At 47.7% G+C, this 15,967-nt stretch overlaps 1 protein-coding gene across 10 annotated transcripts in view; it reads left to right on the plus strand.

Moving 5' to 3' along the window:
- The window catches only part of PHACTR1 (phosphatase and actin regulator 1), a 558,131-nt gene that overhangs the window by 505,215 nt on the left and 36,949 nt on the right, over nt 1–15,967 (plus strand). For 9 of the 10 annotated variants that reach the window (XM_025444328.3, XM_025444326.3, XM_025444327.3 and 6 more), the window contains 2 exons: nt 5,561–5,808; nt 8,126–8,282. In XM_025444328.3, the coding sequence (XP_025300113.1) occupies nt 5,561–5,808; nt 8,126–8,282 (405 nt within the window). Of the gene's footprint in view, nt 1–5,560; nt 5,809–6,869; nt 7,125–8,125; nt 8,283–15,967 lie in introns of those variants that run through there. The other variant, XM_035710672.2, reaches the window with a different exon arrangement.

Raw genomic sequence — 15,967 nt, forward strand, 5'->3', positions numbered from 1 at the left:
AGAGAGCATGTGAATAGGGGAAGAAGTAGACACCCTGCTGAGCAGGGAACCTGATGTGGGGCTGGATCCCAGGACCCTGAGATCATGACCCGAGCCGAAGGCAGATGCTTAACCAACTGAGCCACCCAGGCGCCCCCCAACTTCCTTCTTCACAAATCTATCCTCATGGGCTGGTTAATTACCCTCCCTCAAGCCTTAACTTCCCACTTAATAAAATGAGGATAATGACATTTCTCTTGCAGAGTTATTATAGAAATGAAATGAGATACCAGATATGGAAGTTTCTAAAACAGTGGACAATACAGTAAATGTTCACTTTTCACTCCCTCCTTTCCTTGTCTATCTCAGTTCTTTTGCATATTTTTTAAAGATTTTTATTTATGACAGACAGAGAGAGAGAGAGAGGCAAAGACACAGGCAGAGGGAGAAGCAGGCTCCATGCAGGGAGCCCGATGTGGGACTCGATCCCGGGACTCCAGGACCACGCCCTGGACTGAAGGCGGCGCTAAACCGCTGAGCCCCCCGGGCTGCCCTTTTTTGCATATTTGATGAAGATGCCCTTTTTGTCATTAAGCCATTGATGAAAGTGCCAGCCAAGTCAGGGGCACCCACAGCCCTGCAATACACCACAAGTGCCCCCCTGAAATTTTTTTAAAAATTCTTAGTACTCTTTGAAAATGATTTGCCAGCCCCTTAGAAAAGCTCCTAAATCTCAGTGATTCCAGCCCATATTCACTCAGCAAACATAATAAAAGTTTATTGAGTGTCTGCTTTGTGTCAGAACAGTACTCGGCATCTGCTACAAACATGAGTAAGACACAGCCCTGCCCCTCCAGGAGACCCCAGCTTGGTTGGGGACGGGAGGCAGCAAGCAAACAGATGTTCACAATTTTCACAAGGGTGGAGTCTCTGGAGAAAAAAAGCAAAAAAGCCAAGTATCTTTTAATGCTTTGTCCCAAAGCATCGCCTGGGAAAAAGTATTAAAAGATAAATAGAAATCGACACAGTAGATCTTTCATCCATTTTGAGTTCTAAATGTGAGACAAGATTCCATCAAAATCCTAGAGAAGAACACAGGCAACACCCTTTTTGAACTCGGCCATAGTAACTTCTTGCAAGATACATCCACGAAGGCAAAAGAAACAAAAGCAAAAATGAACTATTGGGACTTCATCAAGATAAGAAGCTTTTGCACAGCAAAAGATACAGTCAACAAAACTCAAAGACAACCTACAGAATGGGAGAAGATTTGCAAATGACATATCAGATAAAGGGCTAGTTTCCAAGATCTATAAAGAACTTATTAAACTCAACACCAAAGAAACAAACAATCCAATCATGAAATGGGCAAAAGACATGAACAGAAATCTCACAGAGGAAGACATAGACATGGCCAACATGCATATGAGAAAATGCTCTGCATCACTTGCCATCAGGGAAATACAAATCAAAACTACAATGAGATACCACCTCACACCAGTGAGAATGGGGAAAATTAACAAGGCAGGAAACAACAAATGTTGGAGAGGATGCGGAGAAAAGGGAACCCTCTTACACTGTTGGTGGGAATGTGAACTGGTGCAGCCACTCTGGAAAACTGTGTGGAGGTTCCTCAAACAGTTAAAAATATACCTGCCCTACGACCCAGCAATTGCACTGTTGGGGATTTACCCCAAAGATACAAATGCAATGAAACGCCGGGACACCTGCACCCCGATGTTTCTAGCAGCAATGGCCACGATAGCCAAACTGTGGAAGGAGCCTCGGTGTCCAACGAAAGATGAATGGATAAAGAAGATGTGGTTTATGTATACAATGGAATATTACTCAGCTATTAGAAATGACAAATACCCACCATTTGCTTCAACGTGGATGGAACTGGAGGGTATTATGCTGAGTGAAGTAAGTCAGTCGGAGAAGGACAAACATTATATGTTCTCATTCATTTGGGGAATATAAATAATAGTGAAAGGGAAAATAAGGGAAGGGAGAAGAAATGTGTGGGAAATATCAGAAAGGGAGACAGAACGTAAAGACTGCTAACTCTGGGAAACGAACTAGGGGTGGTAGAAGGGGAGGAGGGCGGGGGGTGGGAGTGAATGGGTGACGGGCACTGGGTGTTATTCTGTATGTTAGTAAATTGAACACCAATAAAAAAAAAAAAAGAGAAAAGGAAAAAAAAAAAAAGAAATCGACACAGTAAAGGTGGAAGGGGAGCACATTTCAGTCCAGGAGCATGTAATGCATCGTTACATATGTTGTATGTGACCGAGGGAGGAGTTGTATGGGTACAACTGGGAGGAGGGCTGGGAAGAGGAGGACTGGGAAGGGGGAACGAGGGTGGGTTTAATGATTTGGATCGGATTGTGCAGAGGATTGCACATCATGCTGTGCTTGAACTACTGCTTCCAGGCTGATGGTTTTCACTTCTCTTTACCGATAAAATCTTTTACTGAGAGCAGATCTGCCAAGGGACACCTCTATTATAGAAAACCAGCCTAAGACTTATACCCACCTAGGTTTTCCCCTTCTTGCCTACAGCCACCAGGGGTGGAGGCCACATGTGATCAGGTGCTACATTTATGTTGATTTAGTTCTTGGCCTTGGCGAGTAGAGCTCATAAGGTGTTAATGGGATCTTCCATTTGTGTCACTCATGGAGCACTGCTTTTGTGGGCTAGGCAGGTTTTGGGAGTTCTCATGGGCAAAGCTGTGAGATCTGGGTTTTAGCAAGTTGCCCTGACAACGGTGTGAATACTCTGAAGCTGAGAGTGCTTTGAATTCACTTGGAAGGCTGCTTCTGTCAATAATAGAAGAGGGCCTCATTTCCAGGCACGCCCATGGCCACTTCACACGCACCAGCCCTGCTATCAAGGTAGGTTTACCCGGTGTTGCTCAAGGAGACAGGGACTCAGAGAGGTTACATAATTAGCCCAATGTAAAGATTTGATAGTAAGTGGCAAAACTTGGACTCCAATCTGTATCTCGACTCCTCAGACTGAGATCCCATAATAAACTTTCCAGCCTCTGCTCAGCTAACTCTTCTCTCCTTTGTCTTTTCTGCTGTCCTTTGGCTCACCAGTTACCCAATGTATGGGATCATCTGGGTATTTGTCTTCCACCCAGCACCTTCCCTGACATGGTTGGCAGCCAGTGGATATTTATGAACCAAACCCTTTTGGTAGATTCACTTCACTTCCTGGGAAACACTTTTTTTTTTTAATCCTTGTGGTAAATTAGACGTTCTATCACCTGCTAGAGTCATAGAGGGAAGGGAAGGTGACCTGATTGGCCAGGTGAGATCTTCAGATATGTCTGTAATACCCGCAACAGGCAATCACTGATCACCATGACCAGTCCTTGTTTCACAAGGCTGGTGGCCTGACCACTCACACCTGCCACCACGACTGGTGGGGCGGGGGGTGGGGAGGCTCCTTATAATCCTGTCCCACTCAAGGCTTGCCCTTCTTCCCTTGCATCTCTGAAGGAGGAGAAACCACAGCCTCCTGTTTATCACAGCCTAGCTGTAAGGCTGAGCTTCTTACTTTTCTTTGCATAATATTTCTCCTTTCTCTGACTCCTTGAGATAATTGGAAACTTCTATCTTAAGGAATTCTTGTGCTTTCTCATTTCTAATGTTTTTTTTTTCTTTTGGCCTCCAGAGAGGCCACCACACAGGTACATCTATTAGCTGCTGATCACCCGCTCTCTCCCACGCAGCATATCCCCAGCTCCATGGTTGTATCAGAGCCATTGTTAATTAAGCTGTCAGTGACGGAGAGGAGAGGGCAGGGGTGGGGAAAACATGGGCCAGGCGTGCAATTACGTTTCTGCCTCCTCCAGTGCTTTCCCTAACTCTCAGTGTGGAAATCCGAGCACAGCTGGAATGCAGCAGGTACATTGCCCAAGACAGGGCCACATGGCAGGCGGGCCCGTAGGTGCCCACCACGCAGCTCTTCTGTTTGCCACCTCTCACATGCTCCAATTGCCGGCTCTTATTGCCATTGGTATTAAATCAGGTGGGAAATGGACTCTACACGGCCAATGGCTAATAAGATGTTGCATTTTTGTAAATATGTGTTTCAGTCTCCCTCAGCCGTCGAAAGGTGTTTAAGTTGATTGAGTTCATTGCCTGGAACATCATAGCTCATAATGTGTTAACTAGATTTTCCATTTGTGTCACTGCAGAGTTATGTGCAAAACACAGAGAGGAAAACAGCTCTTTGGAAACAATAGAAGGAAGAAAGTTAATTGAATTTAAATCAGACATAGCAATAATTTAAAGTATAATGAATGTTTCAAAGGAGACTCTCATGTATTCATATGTCACGAGTAAAATTTTTCTTTTGTATGAGATATTCTAATGCAAAGTTTATTGATATATAGTTGATATACAGTATAGCATAACCGCACCCCCCACCTTCTTGTGCATGTCAGACATTCTTAGATGGTAAAATGCATTGAGTCATCTATGTTTACAAATTCCTTAAATGAAAGATATAAATGCCACTTCTAGTTAACCCAAAAAAGAACTATAAAATTGCACTGTGTTTCTGGCTCCATTTTTCTTGCTGGATTTCATTCAGAGCCTGGCCTCAAAAACATTCTAAAGTACTATAGAGACCTAGGAGAGACTCTTTTAAAATAATAATAATAATAATAATAATAATAATAATAATAATAACTATTTTCTTTATTTTTGTTATGCATTTCCTAATTTCCCTACAATGAATTTATATGGCAAACCATTTTTAATTAAATTTGTAATGAAGCAAATCATTTTTAATTAAAATACATTTTTTATCTGAGTTGGTTCACCTTGAGAGGTAAAACCAAGAAAGTCATCATCACTGCCCCCTGGAAAATTAGCCTATGACAAAATCAGACTAACACTACCCATAGCTGCTGAGAGTCTGGCACTGTCCTTTGGAGAGAAATCCCTCAAAGTCATCCATGACCCTGCCCACCACGATGATCATGCACACGTCTCCAGCCTTATGGTCCCTTGTCTGCTCTTCCTCTGCATCTCCATCCATGACATTTCAAAGAGTCTCTGTGAGACTCAGCCCCTATCAGTCATGCTGTATAGCTCTGAAAACTAGAACCTCATGCAGTATCTCTCTTTCCTAAATTCCTAGCTTTACCCTCCAATTAATGCTTTTACTCCTGCAAAACATGTGGGTTGCAGATGAATCTTGCTTTGATACTTGGAGATGTTGATCTTAACCATAAGTATTTCTGGAATTCAAATTCTTTTGTTAAAAAAATGTTTGTGTTTTAATTTTTTTTAATGGTGAAAAATGCTCCAAACCAAAAAAAAAAAATTATAACCACTTTAAAGTGTACAGTTGAGTGGCATGGAGATGTCCACACTGATAGGTAAGCCGCACCCCCATCCCGTCAGGAAACTCTGCTGCCCTGAAATAAGAAAAGAGATGTGAATTGCCCAGTAGACCCTTTGTCTCTTAGGATGGGACAAATGACTTTTAAAAAGATTCTAATGCATTTATGTGATGTGTTGGCCAGAATTAACATCCTCTTTCCTCTTCCTCTTCCAACAGCTCTGAACAGCGGGTCCCCTGCTCCACTTCTTACCACAGCTCTGGTTTGCACTCTAGTGACGGTGTCACAAAAGCGGGACCTCTGGGCCTTCCAGAAATAAGACAAGTGCCAACTGTTGTGATTGAATGTGATGACAATAAAGAAAATGTGCCTCATGAATCAGACTACGAAGACTCTTCTTGCCTATACACAAGAGAAGAGGAGGAAGAGGAGGAGGACGAGGACGATGATAGCTCGCTGTACACCAGTGCGTACATCCCAGCGCTTCTTAGAGGGTGGGAGGGCAGACTGGTGGAGGAGAGCTGCCCAGGGTGCCCCGCACTCTGGCTTCTGATCCCGGCTCCGTGTCCACTCGCCAGGGCCATAGGGCAGTTCAGTTGGGAAAATGAAAGGGTAAATGTCCTCCAGACACCCTCCTATCTTTAAAAATTGCAACACCATGCCACCACTTCTCATCTCTTAGGTGGCTTTTTCTTTCTTTGACTCCTTCCCTTGAGATCCAACCCCCTTCCTCAAAAAAAGGGAGGGAGGGACCCAAAAACTCAGTTCCAGTCTATAGCATACTCAGAAATACTAGCCATTGCGTAAGCAACAAATTCATTTAAAAGCACACTTCAAGGGGCGCCTGGGTGCCTCAGTCAGTTAAGCGTCTGCCTTCGGCTCAGGTCATGATCCAGGGGTCCTGGGATTGAGTCCTGTGTGGGGCTCCCTGCTCAGGGGGGGGTCTGCTTCTCCCTCCTCCTCTGTCCCTCCCCCACCTCCACTAGTGCACTCTCTCACTCTCTCTCAAATATATAAATAAAATCTTTTTAAAAAATAAAAATTAAAAAAAAGATAAATGAACACCTCAATAACTCTACAAGGCCTGAATTTAAATGTCCTAAGGCCTTTCCATGGAAGAGAAGCAATGAAAAAGCAAAGTTCCAAAATCTGGCTGTAAATAATAAATTCTAGTTAAATGAGTACAGACTGATTACTTGGTTAACTTTTTTTTTTTTTTTTAAGATTTTATTCATTTACTTAGCATGAGCAGGGGAGAGAGAAAGAAAGAGAGAGTCTCAAGCAGACTCTGAGCTGAGCATGGAGCCCGATGCAGGGCTCAGTTCCATGACCTGAGCCAAAACCAAGAGTCGGATGCTTAACTGACTGAGCTTCCCAGGCACCCCTGTTTGGTCAACTTTTTAATGAATTTACACAATAGCCACCTTTTACTGAAATATATACTGTGTGCCGAGGTGTTACAATTTTATTCTGTTACATGCATCTTACAATACCTGCTGACATGGATGCCATTGGCCTATTTCACAGATAAGGAAAGAATATGGAGAGGAAAGGGACTGGCCAAGAACCTCACATCTAAGAGGCAGCGCTGGGATTTGACTCCAGCTAGGTCTTGTTCCAAGGCCCTTGTTCTAAAACCAGTGGACAAAGAAAGAAGACCAGCTCTACTAAATAAAATCCAAAGGAACCCCCCAAATGTGCTACTTCCTAGTCTCTTCCTCTTGCTTTCCATGCACCAGGCTTCAGACAGTTAGCTGAATTGGAAAGCTGGGAGGACGCCTGGTGAGCAAGCAATGATATGGTCAAAATAATGTCAAGGAGACAAAAACCACAGAGGGGCCCCGGGGACCCATGACTGGGAGCAGTGCCCAGCCTCTGCTCACGTTTCCTACCCAGAGAATTGAATCGTTCTCAGCCTTGGCACCCCCGACATTCAGAGCAGGTAATTCTTTATTGCGGGGCCTGCCCTGTGCATTACAGGGTGTTCAGCAGCACCCTGGCCTCTGCCCACTAGATGTCAGGAATACCGCCGCCTCCACCGCACCCCAGTTTTGACAACCAAAATCTATCTCTGGACTTTTCCAAGTGTGTCCTTGGCAGGGGGCGGGAAGTGGGGTGCAAAGTCCCCCCTAGTTGAGAACCATAGATTTATTCCAATCATAAGGAAGCCCTGCCCTCTGCTCCATCCCAGAATGTTACTGGTTCCAGTGACCTCGCTTCCACTCAAACCCCATACTCACCCCACTTTGCCCAACTATACTTTCCTTTGCATGCACACCTCCCACCCCCAGCTCCACTCGGCTGACCTCTTGTCTCCTGCGATTGCCTGGCTTCTCCATCTTCTCTGAGGCTCCCCACTGCAGACGGCTGCCAGCTGCTACCTTTTTCTCAGCTGGCACCTGTCCCTTGAGTGCCAACCCCTCCTCTCTGAAGCTCCCCGTGGCTGCTCCAGGCCGCCAGCCCTTTCTTCTGTTGTGCTCCACGGCCCAGCCAGCCCTCCTTTGTGATGTTGCCTGCCTGCTGGGGTTCCTGGGGGCAGGGGCCAGAGATCCCATCACAGACTCCCCATGTGCCCCTCACACCCACAAGACAGTGCTAGGTCCATCGAACATGTCGGTTGCAGGAACTCTATCAGTGACCATTTGAACAAGGCCTTAGGCCACTCGCAGGTGTTAAGCTCCTTGGGTCTGTCTTCCTGCCTCGAACCTCATGGCTCACCGCTGGCCATATGGAGCCCGGGCAGGTTTATGTCAGCATTAAGGACTTCTTTCTCCCTCTCGCAGCCTCCCTGGCCATGAAGGTGTGCAGGAAGGACTCCTTAGCCATCAAGCTCAGCAACAGGCCCTCCAAGCGGGAGCTCGAAGAAAAGAACATCCTTCCTAGGCAGACAGATGAGGAGCGATTAGAGTTGAGGCAGCAGATCGGCACCAAACTCACCAGGTAGGACTGCCCGGCTGTCGGCTCTGCGGTCTCCCTCCCCGCATCACTCCCAGGGGGTCTCTGGAAGAGCCTCCTGTGGGGACAACTAGGTGGAGAACAATCCAGGTCTTCTCCAGGGTTACTTTTATATAATCCCTTCCCCTTCACTCAAGCAGATCTTGAACAAAGGTTCGGGGAGAAGCTAGAGGGTGGATTTCCAGGGAGAATAGTGCCTGTAGGAGAATCACCGGCATCCAGTAGATAACGATGACCTGCAGAGAGCAGTTGTGGTTTGGTGAAGCTCCAGGCAGTCAGATAAACACATTTTCGGCTCTTCCTTGCAAGTGCATGAGGCCAGCGGTCCCCTGGGCCTCGTTACTAACCTGTGATCCTTCCTGAGTGGTTGCCTTTTTGTACAGATATTACAGACATAGGCTCAGCGGCTTGTTACATTAGTGCATTGAACACCTATGTGTGCGTCCACGATCTAGGGCACAGGAGTGTGGCATTCGTTAACGTCCGCGGAGCACTTGTCATTTGCCTGGCATTCTTCTAAACATTTTATGTGTATTAAATCATTTCATCCTCGAGCCTCCCTAGGAAATTGGGCATCTGTGTGCCCATTTTACAGAGAGGAGGCTGCCGGGTGTGGGGAGCGTTCGCTACCTGCCCCGTGCTGCAGAGATCGGCTCCAGGGCACCCCTGCTTAGCCAGGTGTGTCTTGCCACCCTCCCCACCTTGGTCCTGGCCGTGACCACCTGGAGCCCTTCCTTGTCCCGGGCGCTGTGCCCAGGCTTTGAGCTGCCCTCTGCCCCTTCCCAGCGGGACAGGCCCGAGCAATGCCCTTGTTCCCTCTGCATATGCTTCTGCATTTGTAAAATGGGAGCTGTAAGGGTTCAGAAACATAAGTAAAGCATTTTAAACACTCAGTTATCCTCCCAACAACCCCAGCCGGTAGCTTTCATTTTCTTCACAAATATAGGTGAGGAAAGGGGTGAGGAGGGAGCTTACAGGGCCATCGATGTCACCCAGCAGCGTGCTGGAGTTCAGCCCTCCCCCCTGACTTATGTCCTCACTTCAGGGCAGCTTCTGGCTCATGGTTAACTTGGTTTCATCTCAGAGGGGGTTGTTTTCATGGTACGGGGCTGCGTAAATTGCTCAGCATCGATGGGTGATTTGGTCTTGTGTGTGCAGTCTTTAGAGCCCCGGGATAGAGATCTCTAACCACCTGCCACACGCACGTGCACGCATCCACAAACTCTTGGATGCTCATTGAATGTGGTAACACGTCCAGGGTTTAGTGATCCAGGTCTCTGTTAATGCTGTGGTGACAGCTCCCTACGGCCTCCTGGGGAGCCTGCCCCATTGTTGGATTGTTAAACATTCTTCCTTCTATGGAACAAAAATCTCTGCCCATGCAACTCTTCCCCGCCCCCCATCCCATTCTCTTCCTCCAGCGACTGCCCAGAGCCTCATCCCTGTTTTCCTCCCTCTTGGAGACAGTGATACTCTTCTCTCAGATCTTTTGGGGTATGGCATGGGTGGATATGGTTGTGGGCTGTTTCCTCCAACAGCTTGTCCACTTTTACACCTGACATTAAAAGACTTGCCTTTTAGGGGACTGGAGGAAAAAGAAGGAGCAGGTCCCCCTTCCTTGAGGTAGACACCCTTTATCGTGATTCTTTGCCCTAAATTCTCACCTCCCCAGCTTTGCTACAAGACAAGCAGAGCCCCAGGTATGTGAAGGGGACATGGAAGGATTCCCTGTAGGAAGTGATGTGGGGGAGAGGCCGGCACATCTGGCTGCCCGGAGTAGGGGGGTGCATCGTCCATGATGGGGGGGCGAGGAAGATAGGACATGTAGAAAGCAGGTGTGTGACTGGCCTCTCTGCTTATCCGTTGTAGAGCTGTTCCACCTGGAGGCAGCTAGAGAGTAACAGGCCATGGATGTCCCACACCGCCACCATGACTGGCTGGCAGTGGCAGTGACGGGACCACGGGTTGGGAGAGACACAGACCCTGCGAGTACTAGGAGTTCTCCACAGTTGAAGCCTCATCCTTGCATATCAACCCTTCCCACCCCTTCTCTTTTAACCACACTTCAATCTGCTTGGAATTCCCAAAATCCGCTGAAGGGTCCCATTCCCAATGCTTCTCTCTTACCCTGGTCATGGCCTGGGGGCAGGAGGGGGAGAAAGAGGGGAGTTGGGAGGGTTGTGGTGGGCTGGCCTGCATCCTTGCCCCAAATCCACCTCGTCTTTGTTCACTCTTCCAGCTAGGGAGTTTATTTCCTCATGGCAAGACCCCGGGCATTTCCAGCCAGACTCTAGAAAGTGGGTCTGAAAGAGAGGATGTCAGGAGGGCTTAGCTGGTTGACCAGGTGTAGTACAGAGGCCAGCGAATCAGGGCACAGGTCAAACCCACATCTCACCGTCGTCTTTGAGATAATGCAGCCACTGATTCACACCCAAGGAGTTTTCAGGGCTATTCCTTTTATTTTTTTTAAAGATTTTATTTATTTATTCATGAGAGAGAGAGAGAGAGAGGCAGAGACACAGGCAGAGGGAGAAGCAGGCTCCATGCCGGGTCTCCAGGATCACACCCTGGGCCAAAGGCAGGCACCAATCCACTGAGCCACCCAGGGATCCCCTATTCCTTTTAGAATAAGAACCCTTCTCTGTACTTCCAGCCACTCATTTCTCCTGAAGTCAGAGCCCAATGAAGGGGAAATCTGAAGAATCTGAAGGTGACTGTGCAGAAGTAGTCAGAGGGCAGGAGCCTTGGGTTCTAGCTCTGGTTCTAGTTTCCTGAGCAGGCATCTGCCCTGGGCCTTCACTTCCTAACCCAAGGGGATTAGATTAAGTCATCTGATGACCTCGTGCCATTGGTGAGCTTTATTATCAAAAAAGTAACTAAAAGAAGGTAGGACTCCGCATTAGAGCTTGCAGTTCTGGGGCTACACTGCTGCAAGGAGGCAGTGAAATCGTGCTGGAAATCTTACGTGCTTTGAAAAGCACATAGCCACGTCTGTGGTGCTCGTGGAGTGACAAGCAAAACACAAAACATAATTTTAGCTTGGCAGTTTTAATAGTATAAGACAAACAAACAAACAAACTATGCAGCATTCCAAGAATAATCCCAACTTGGGAGTGGGAAGCAGAAACTCCAAGTAAAACGATGTCAAGCATTAAAGGCAGGGTTTCTACATAAGAATGCAAAAACATTGTTCTTCCAAAAATATGTTCTCATTGATGCTATTGGGCACTCTCCAAAGCCTCAATCAGCAAGTCATCTGGATGTTTTGACGGTAAATAACTATCAGTCAGTTGCCATTTGAGAAATGTGGGCTGCCCTAGAGACATGAACAGGGTCTACTGGGTGAACATTGCTCTGTGCTTTCCGTTTATAAACTCAGGATGGGTGCAGAGAGCCAAGGGGTGAGCAAGCCTGTCCACTGGGGTGTTGGGGGAAGGGAGCAGTACAAGTAGCAGAACTTCTTTATAAATTTCTTTTGTATCATTCTTCTTAAGCTGATGACTTGTGTGTGTATTATAATGCACATGGTCTATGAGTGCAGTAGCTCTGATACGAAGCTGAAAGAAATGGCATGTTTGGGGGTGCCTGCCTAGATTATATTGATGGAGCCATGGGTCTAAAGGCCCCTTCTCAAGCTGTGTGAGGAGGACTTTTCATCCCTGGTGACCTCTGGTCGTGGAAGTGTGTGAGCTCAGAGCAGCTCCTCACCCCCACCTGAGCCCTGCCCAAGTGCAAGACCACACTGCTTTCTCTCTGGGCCTCTTCTCGGGGCCCTTCAACCCAAACCCTAGGAGGTGGTCAACATGATCACGCCTTCTGGCTCTCCTCCACTTTCCAGCTTGGCGCATTGACTGGCTCAAGAAGGGAAAGTCTCCCTAGAGGCTGGAGCTCAGGGCCACTGGAGATGGGGCTCTCAGGGACTGAAAAGAAGCACCCCAAAATGGCATGTGCTTGTCTCTGAAATATCCTTTAGAAAGTCATCCTGTAAATCACCAGGACTGCTGGTTTTCAAAGGAAAGAACGGGCACATGGCCCATTCGTGGCCACTCAGCAACCAGTGCACTTAGGCCATTTCTTGGGGGAGCAGCCAGCTTTCCAGACCCAGCCGGCGTGGTCCTCTCCCACCAAGACCCTCTCCTCCGGCCCCTCCAGAATGTTTAGATCAGATGGGAAGGAGAAGCCGGGGAAGAAAAATCAAACAGAAGGCACCTTGCAATGAATGCAGGAGTGTAAAGCACTTAGAGCGTGAAGATTCAGACAGTCTGCTTCCGTGACACACTCTTTCCTTGAAAATACCTCTTCTCGCTTTCCGTATCAGCCTCCCCCTGGGTCAAGTGCCTTCATCTTTTTGGCAGTCATGGTTGACCAGAATTTTTCAGCACCACCCAAGCAGGAACAGACACTTTCCCACTTATGATTAGAAGCATCTATCTCTATGGGGAGCTCGTGGAAGCTTGCTCTGTTTGGGGAAGAATGGTTTTCCCTGTGATGCCCTTTCTCTAGACCAGACATGTCGAGTGATTTAGGCTCCTCGCCTATGATTCCACCCAATGATCAAAGGAAAATACTTAATTTAAGCTACTCAGAGTATTCGTGTTCTAGGGCTGCCATAACAACGTACCAGAAACTGACCGGCTCAAACTACAGAATGGATTATCTCCCAGCAGCTGGAAGTCAACACCAGGGTGTCAGTAGGGTTGGTTCATTCGGTGGGCTGTGAAGGGGAATCTGTGCCGTGCCTCCCCTCTGGCTTCTGGGGGTTTGCTTGGCCGTCCTTGGCTTTCTTTGGCTTTCGTTAGCTTGTAGATGCATCATTCTGATCTGCATCTTCATCTCTACTTCTCCCTGGGAGCATGTCTTTGTGTTAAAGTGTCCCCTTTTTGTAAGGAGACCAGTCACATTGGTGAGGACCCACCCATAATGGCCTTATTTTATATTTATCTCTATAAAGACCCTACCTCCAAGTAAGGCCCTATTCTGACCTACTAGGGTTAGGAATTCAATGTATGAGTTTGGAGGAGATAGGATTCAACCCATAACACTTGGGGAGATACAAAGTGGGTCTACCTGGGAAGAGGTCACCGGTTCAGAGACATGCCAGCACCAGCCAGATCGTGATCGTAAGTGAAGCGGGCATTTCTAAGATTGTTGACAGATAGTGTTGGGAACGGGGGCAACATGGAAAGTCCACCCCTTACCCAAAGCACTGGTACTACCCAGATAGCTGTAACCCCTGTTTTGCAGAAATGAAGGACTAGTTTGTCAGAGCCTCTGAAAAAAATCTGGATTTTTTTTAACAAAAGTTCCGATTTTTTTAAGATTTTATTTATTTATTTGAGAGAAAACAAGTAGTAAGGAGGAGAAAGAGGGGGCAGAGAGAGAGAGAGAGAGAAGCAGACTTCCTGCTGAATGAGGAGCCTGATGCAGGACTCGATCCCAGGACCCTGAGATCATGACCTGAGCCGAAGGCAGATGCTTAACCAACTGAGCCACCCAGGGGACCCTAAAAGTTCCAAATTTTTAAAACACGGTACAGAGCAAGCTGTATATATTTATGGACCAAATTCAGCCCAAGGACCACATCCCAGCCTGGGCACCTGGTTTTGATCTCTGATTAGGAAGCTATAATTTTTCTTCTGGGGACCACAGTTATGCATTCTTGGGGGGAGTACACTACACGTTTTTCCTGAGATTTTGAGAAAAGAATATTACTGTGTGTTGGGAGGGGCACCTGGGTGGCTCAGTCGGTTAAGCATCTGCCTTCGGCTCAGGTCATGATCGATCTCCAGGTCCTGGGATCGAGTTGAGCCCCGAGTCAGGCTCCCTGCTCAGCGGGGAGTCTACTTCTCCCTCTCCCTCTGCTCCCTGCCTGTGCATGTGCTCTTTCTCTCTCTCACAAATGGACAAGTAAAATCTTGTTTACTCAGCAGTTTAGTGCCTGCCTTCAGCCCAGGGTGTGATCCTGGGGTCCCAGGATGGAGTCCCACATCAGACTCCCTGCATGGAGCCTGCTTCTCCCTCTGCCTATCTCTGCTTCTCTCTCTCTCTCTCTCTCATAAATAAATAAATAAAATCTTAAAAAAAAGAGAAAGAAAGAGAAAGAAAGAAAGAAAGAAAGAAAGAAAGAAAGAAAGAAAGAAAGAAAGAAGAAAGAAAGAAAACCAGTGCTAAGCATGTGTCCAGATCAGAGGTAGGACCCTCTTTTGATAAATACGAAAATCCTCCTCTCCTCCCCTCCCCACTAGGGATGGTTCCCCTCATTTAGGGAGCCACTGTCTTTGTGGTGGCAGGAGGCAGTAAACCAGCTGGGGCCCCTGGGAAGATGTTAGTCCTGCCCGTCCCCCTAGACCCTAGTATGTTATTCTCTCTTATTTAGAATGTAATAACATGGTAGAGAGAAAGAGTATGCTAAATCTACATTTTCTGCTGCCAGGCAGCTCACTACAAGAGTCACTATAAGCAGAATATAAAGTCATATGTGCAGAGGATTAGGTCCTGCGTTAAATGATAATACAGCGTTCAAGGCAGAAAATTGAAATCCATTTTTATGCTCACGGCACAGGCAATAAAGGGCAGTAATTCTGACTTCTAGCTGATGCTTGTGCCCTGCTTATGGTTTGGGAAGATCACTACCATGAGTCTGATGCACCAGAGCCTTCTTCTGAGGTGGCAAACAGCATCTCCTTCCCACCCAGCAAAGTCTAAGCACCGATGCTAAGTGTGAACCGGCATCTCCCCAAGGCTGGGTAATTTCTTCTGCTGCAAAAGCACATCCCCAAAATAAGAATAACACCCAAAGGCTGTATAAATTCAGTTCAGCTTTGGCTGGCTGGGTAGCCCTGGGCACAAGCCCCTGGAAGTCAGCATTCCCGTAAAAGAGGGAGGAGAGTAGACCCGAGGGCAGTTTAGGAGGAGCTACTTTGTGGACCTGGCCCTTGCAGCCCCAGCATCTTGGCCGTGGTGGTGACAGCGGTGGTGCTGGCACTGAGCCCAGCTCAGAGGGGACCAGGACGGAAGGGAAAGAGGGTACTGCTCCCCATCCACGAAGCCCCGCCGGGCATGCCTCGGGCTGGTGGTCTCTCTCTGTGGATTCTGAGACCACCACTAAAGCAAACTGAAATGAGGTACAGGTCACCTCTCTGACACTGAGTGGACCTGGTTCTTTGCACAGCATTTGCACAGCAAGTGCGTGGACCCTTCCCATCGCTCAGATGCTCGACACCTCCCATTAACTGGCTGCACCAAATAGCCCTTCTTAGAAGCCCTTCGGAAAAGCTGACATCTCGTGAAGTCGAGCCAAGGTTCCAGCACTGTCTGGCTGAAAGAGAAGGGCAGCTGCACATTTTTTAGGTTTTGCTGTTCAGGAAAGGTGCAAGAGCTGTCCCCGGAACACTTGACTGGGACGCCCTGGGAGAAAGTGGAACAGAACTTCAATAGCACAGGTGTGGCCTCAAGGCATGAGCCACACACAGCAGGGGACCGCAGCCCCTGACCTGTTGCAGGGCCCAGCGACACCCTGCAAGGTGGCCGCTGTTCGAGTCCCTTCTTGTAGAGATGCAGGAGCCTCTTGCTCCCCCACCCCCACCTCCAGCTGTTAAGAAATGCAGTGAAGACAACTCCTGACATCTTGTAACCCAGGCGGGGTTTCTGAGCCCTGACCGTGTGCGTGC

Source organism: Canis lupus, chromosome 35, assembly GCF_003254725.2.
Source record: "Canis lupus dingo isolate Sandy chromosome 35, ASM325472v2, whole genome shotgun sequence".
NCBI lineage: Eukaryota > Metazoa > Chordata > Mammalia > Carnivora > Canidae > Canis > Canis lupus.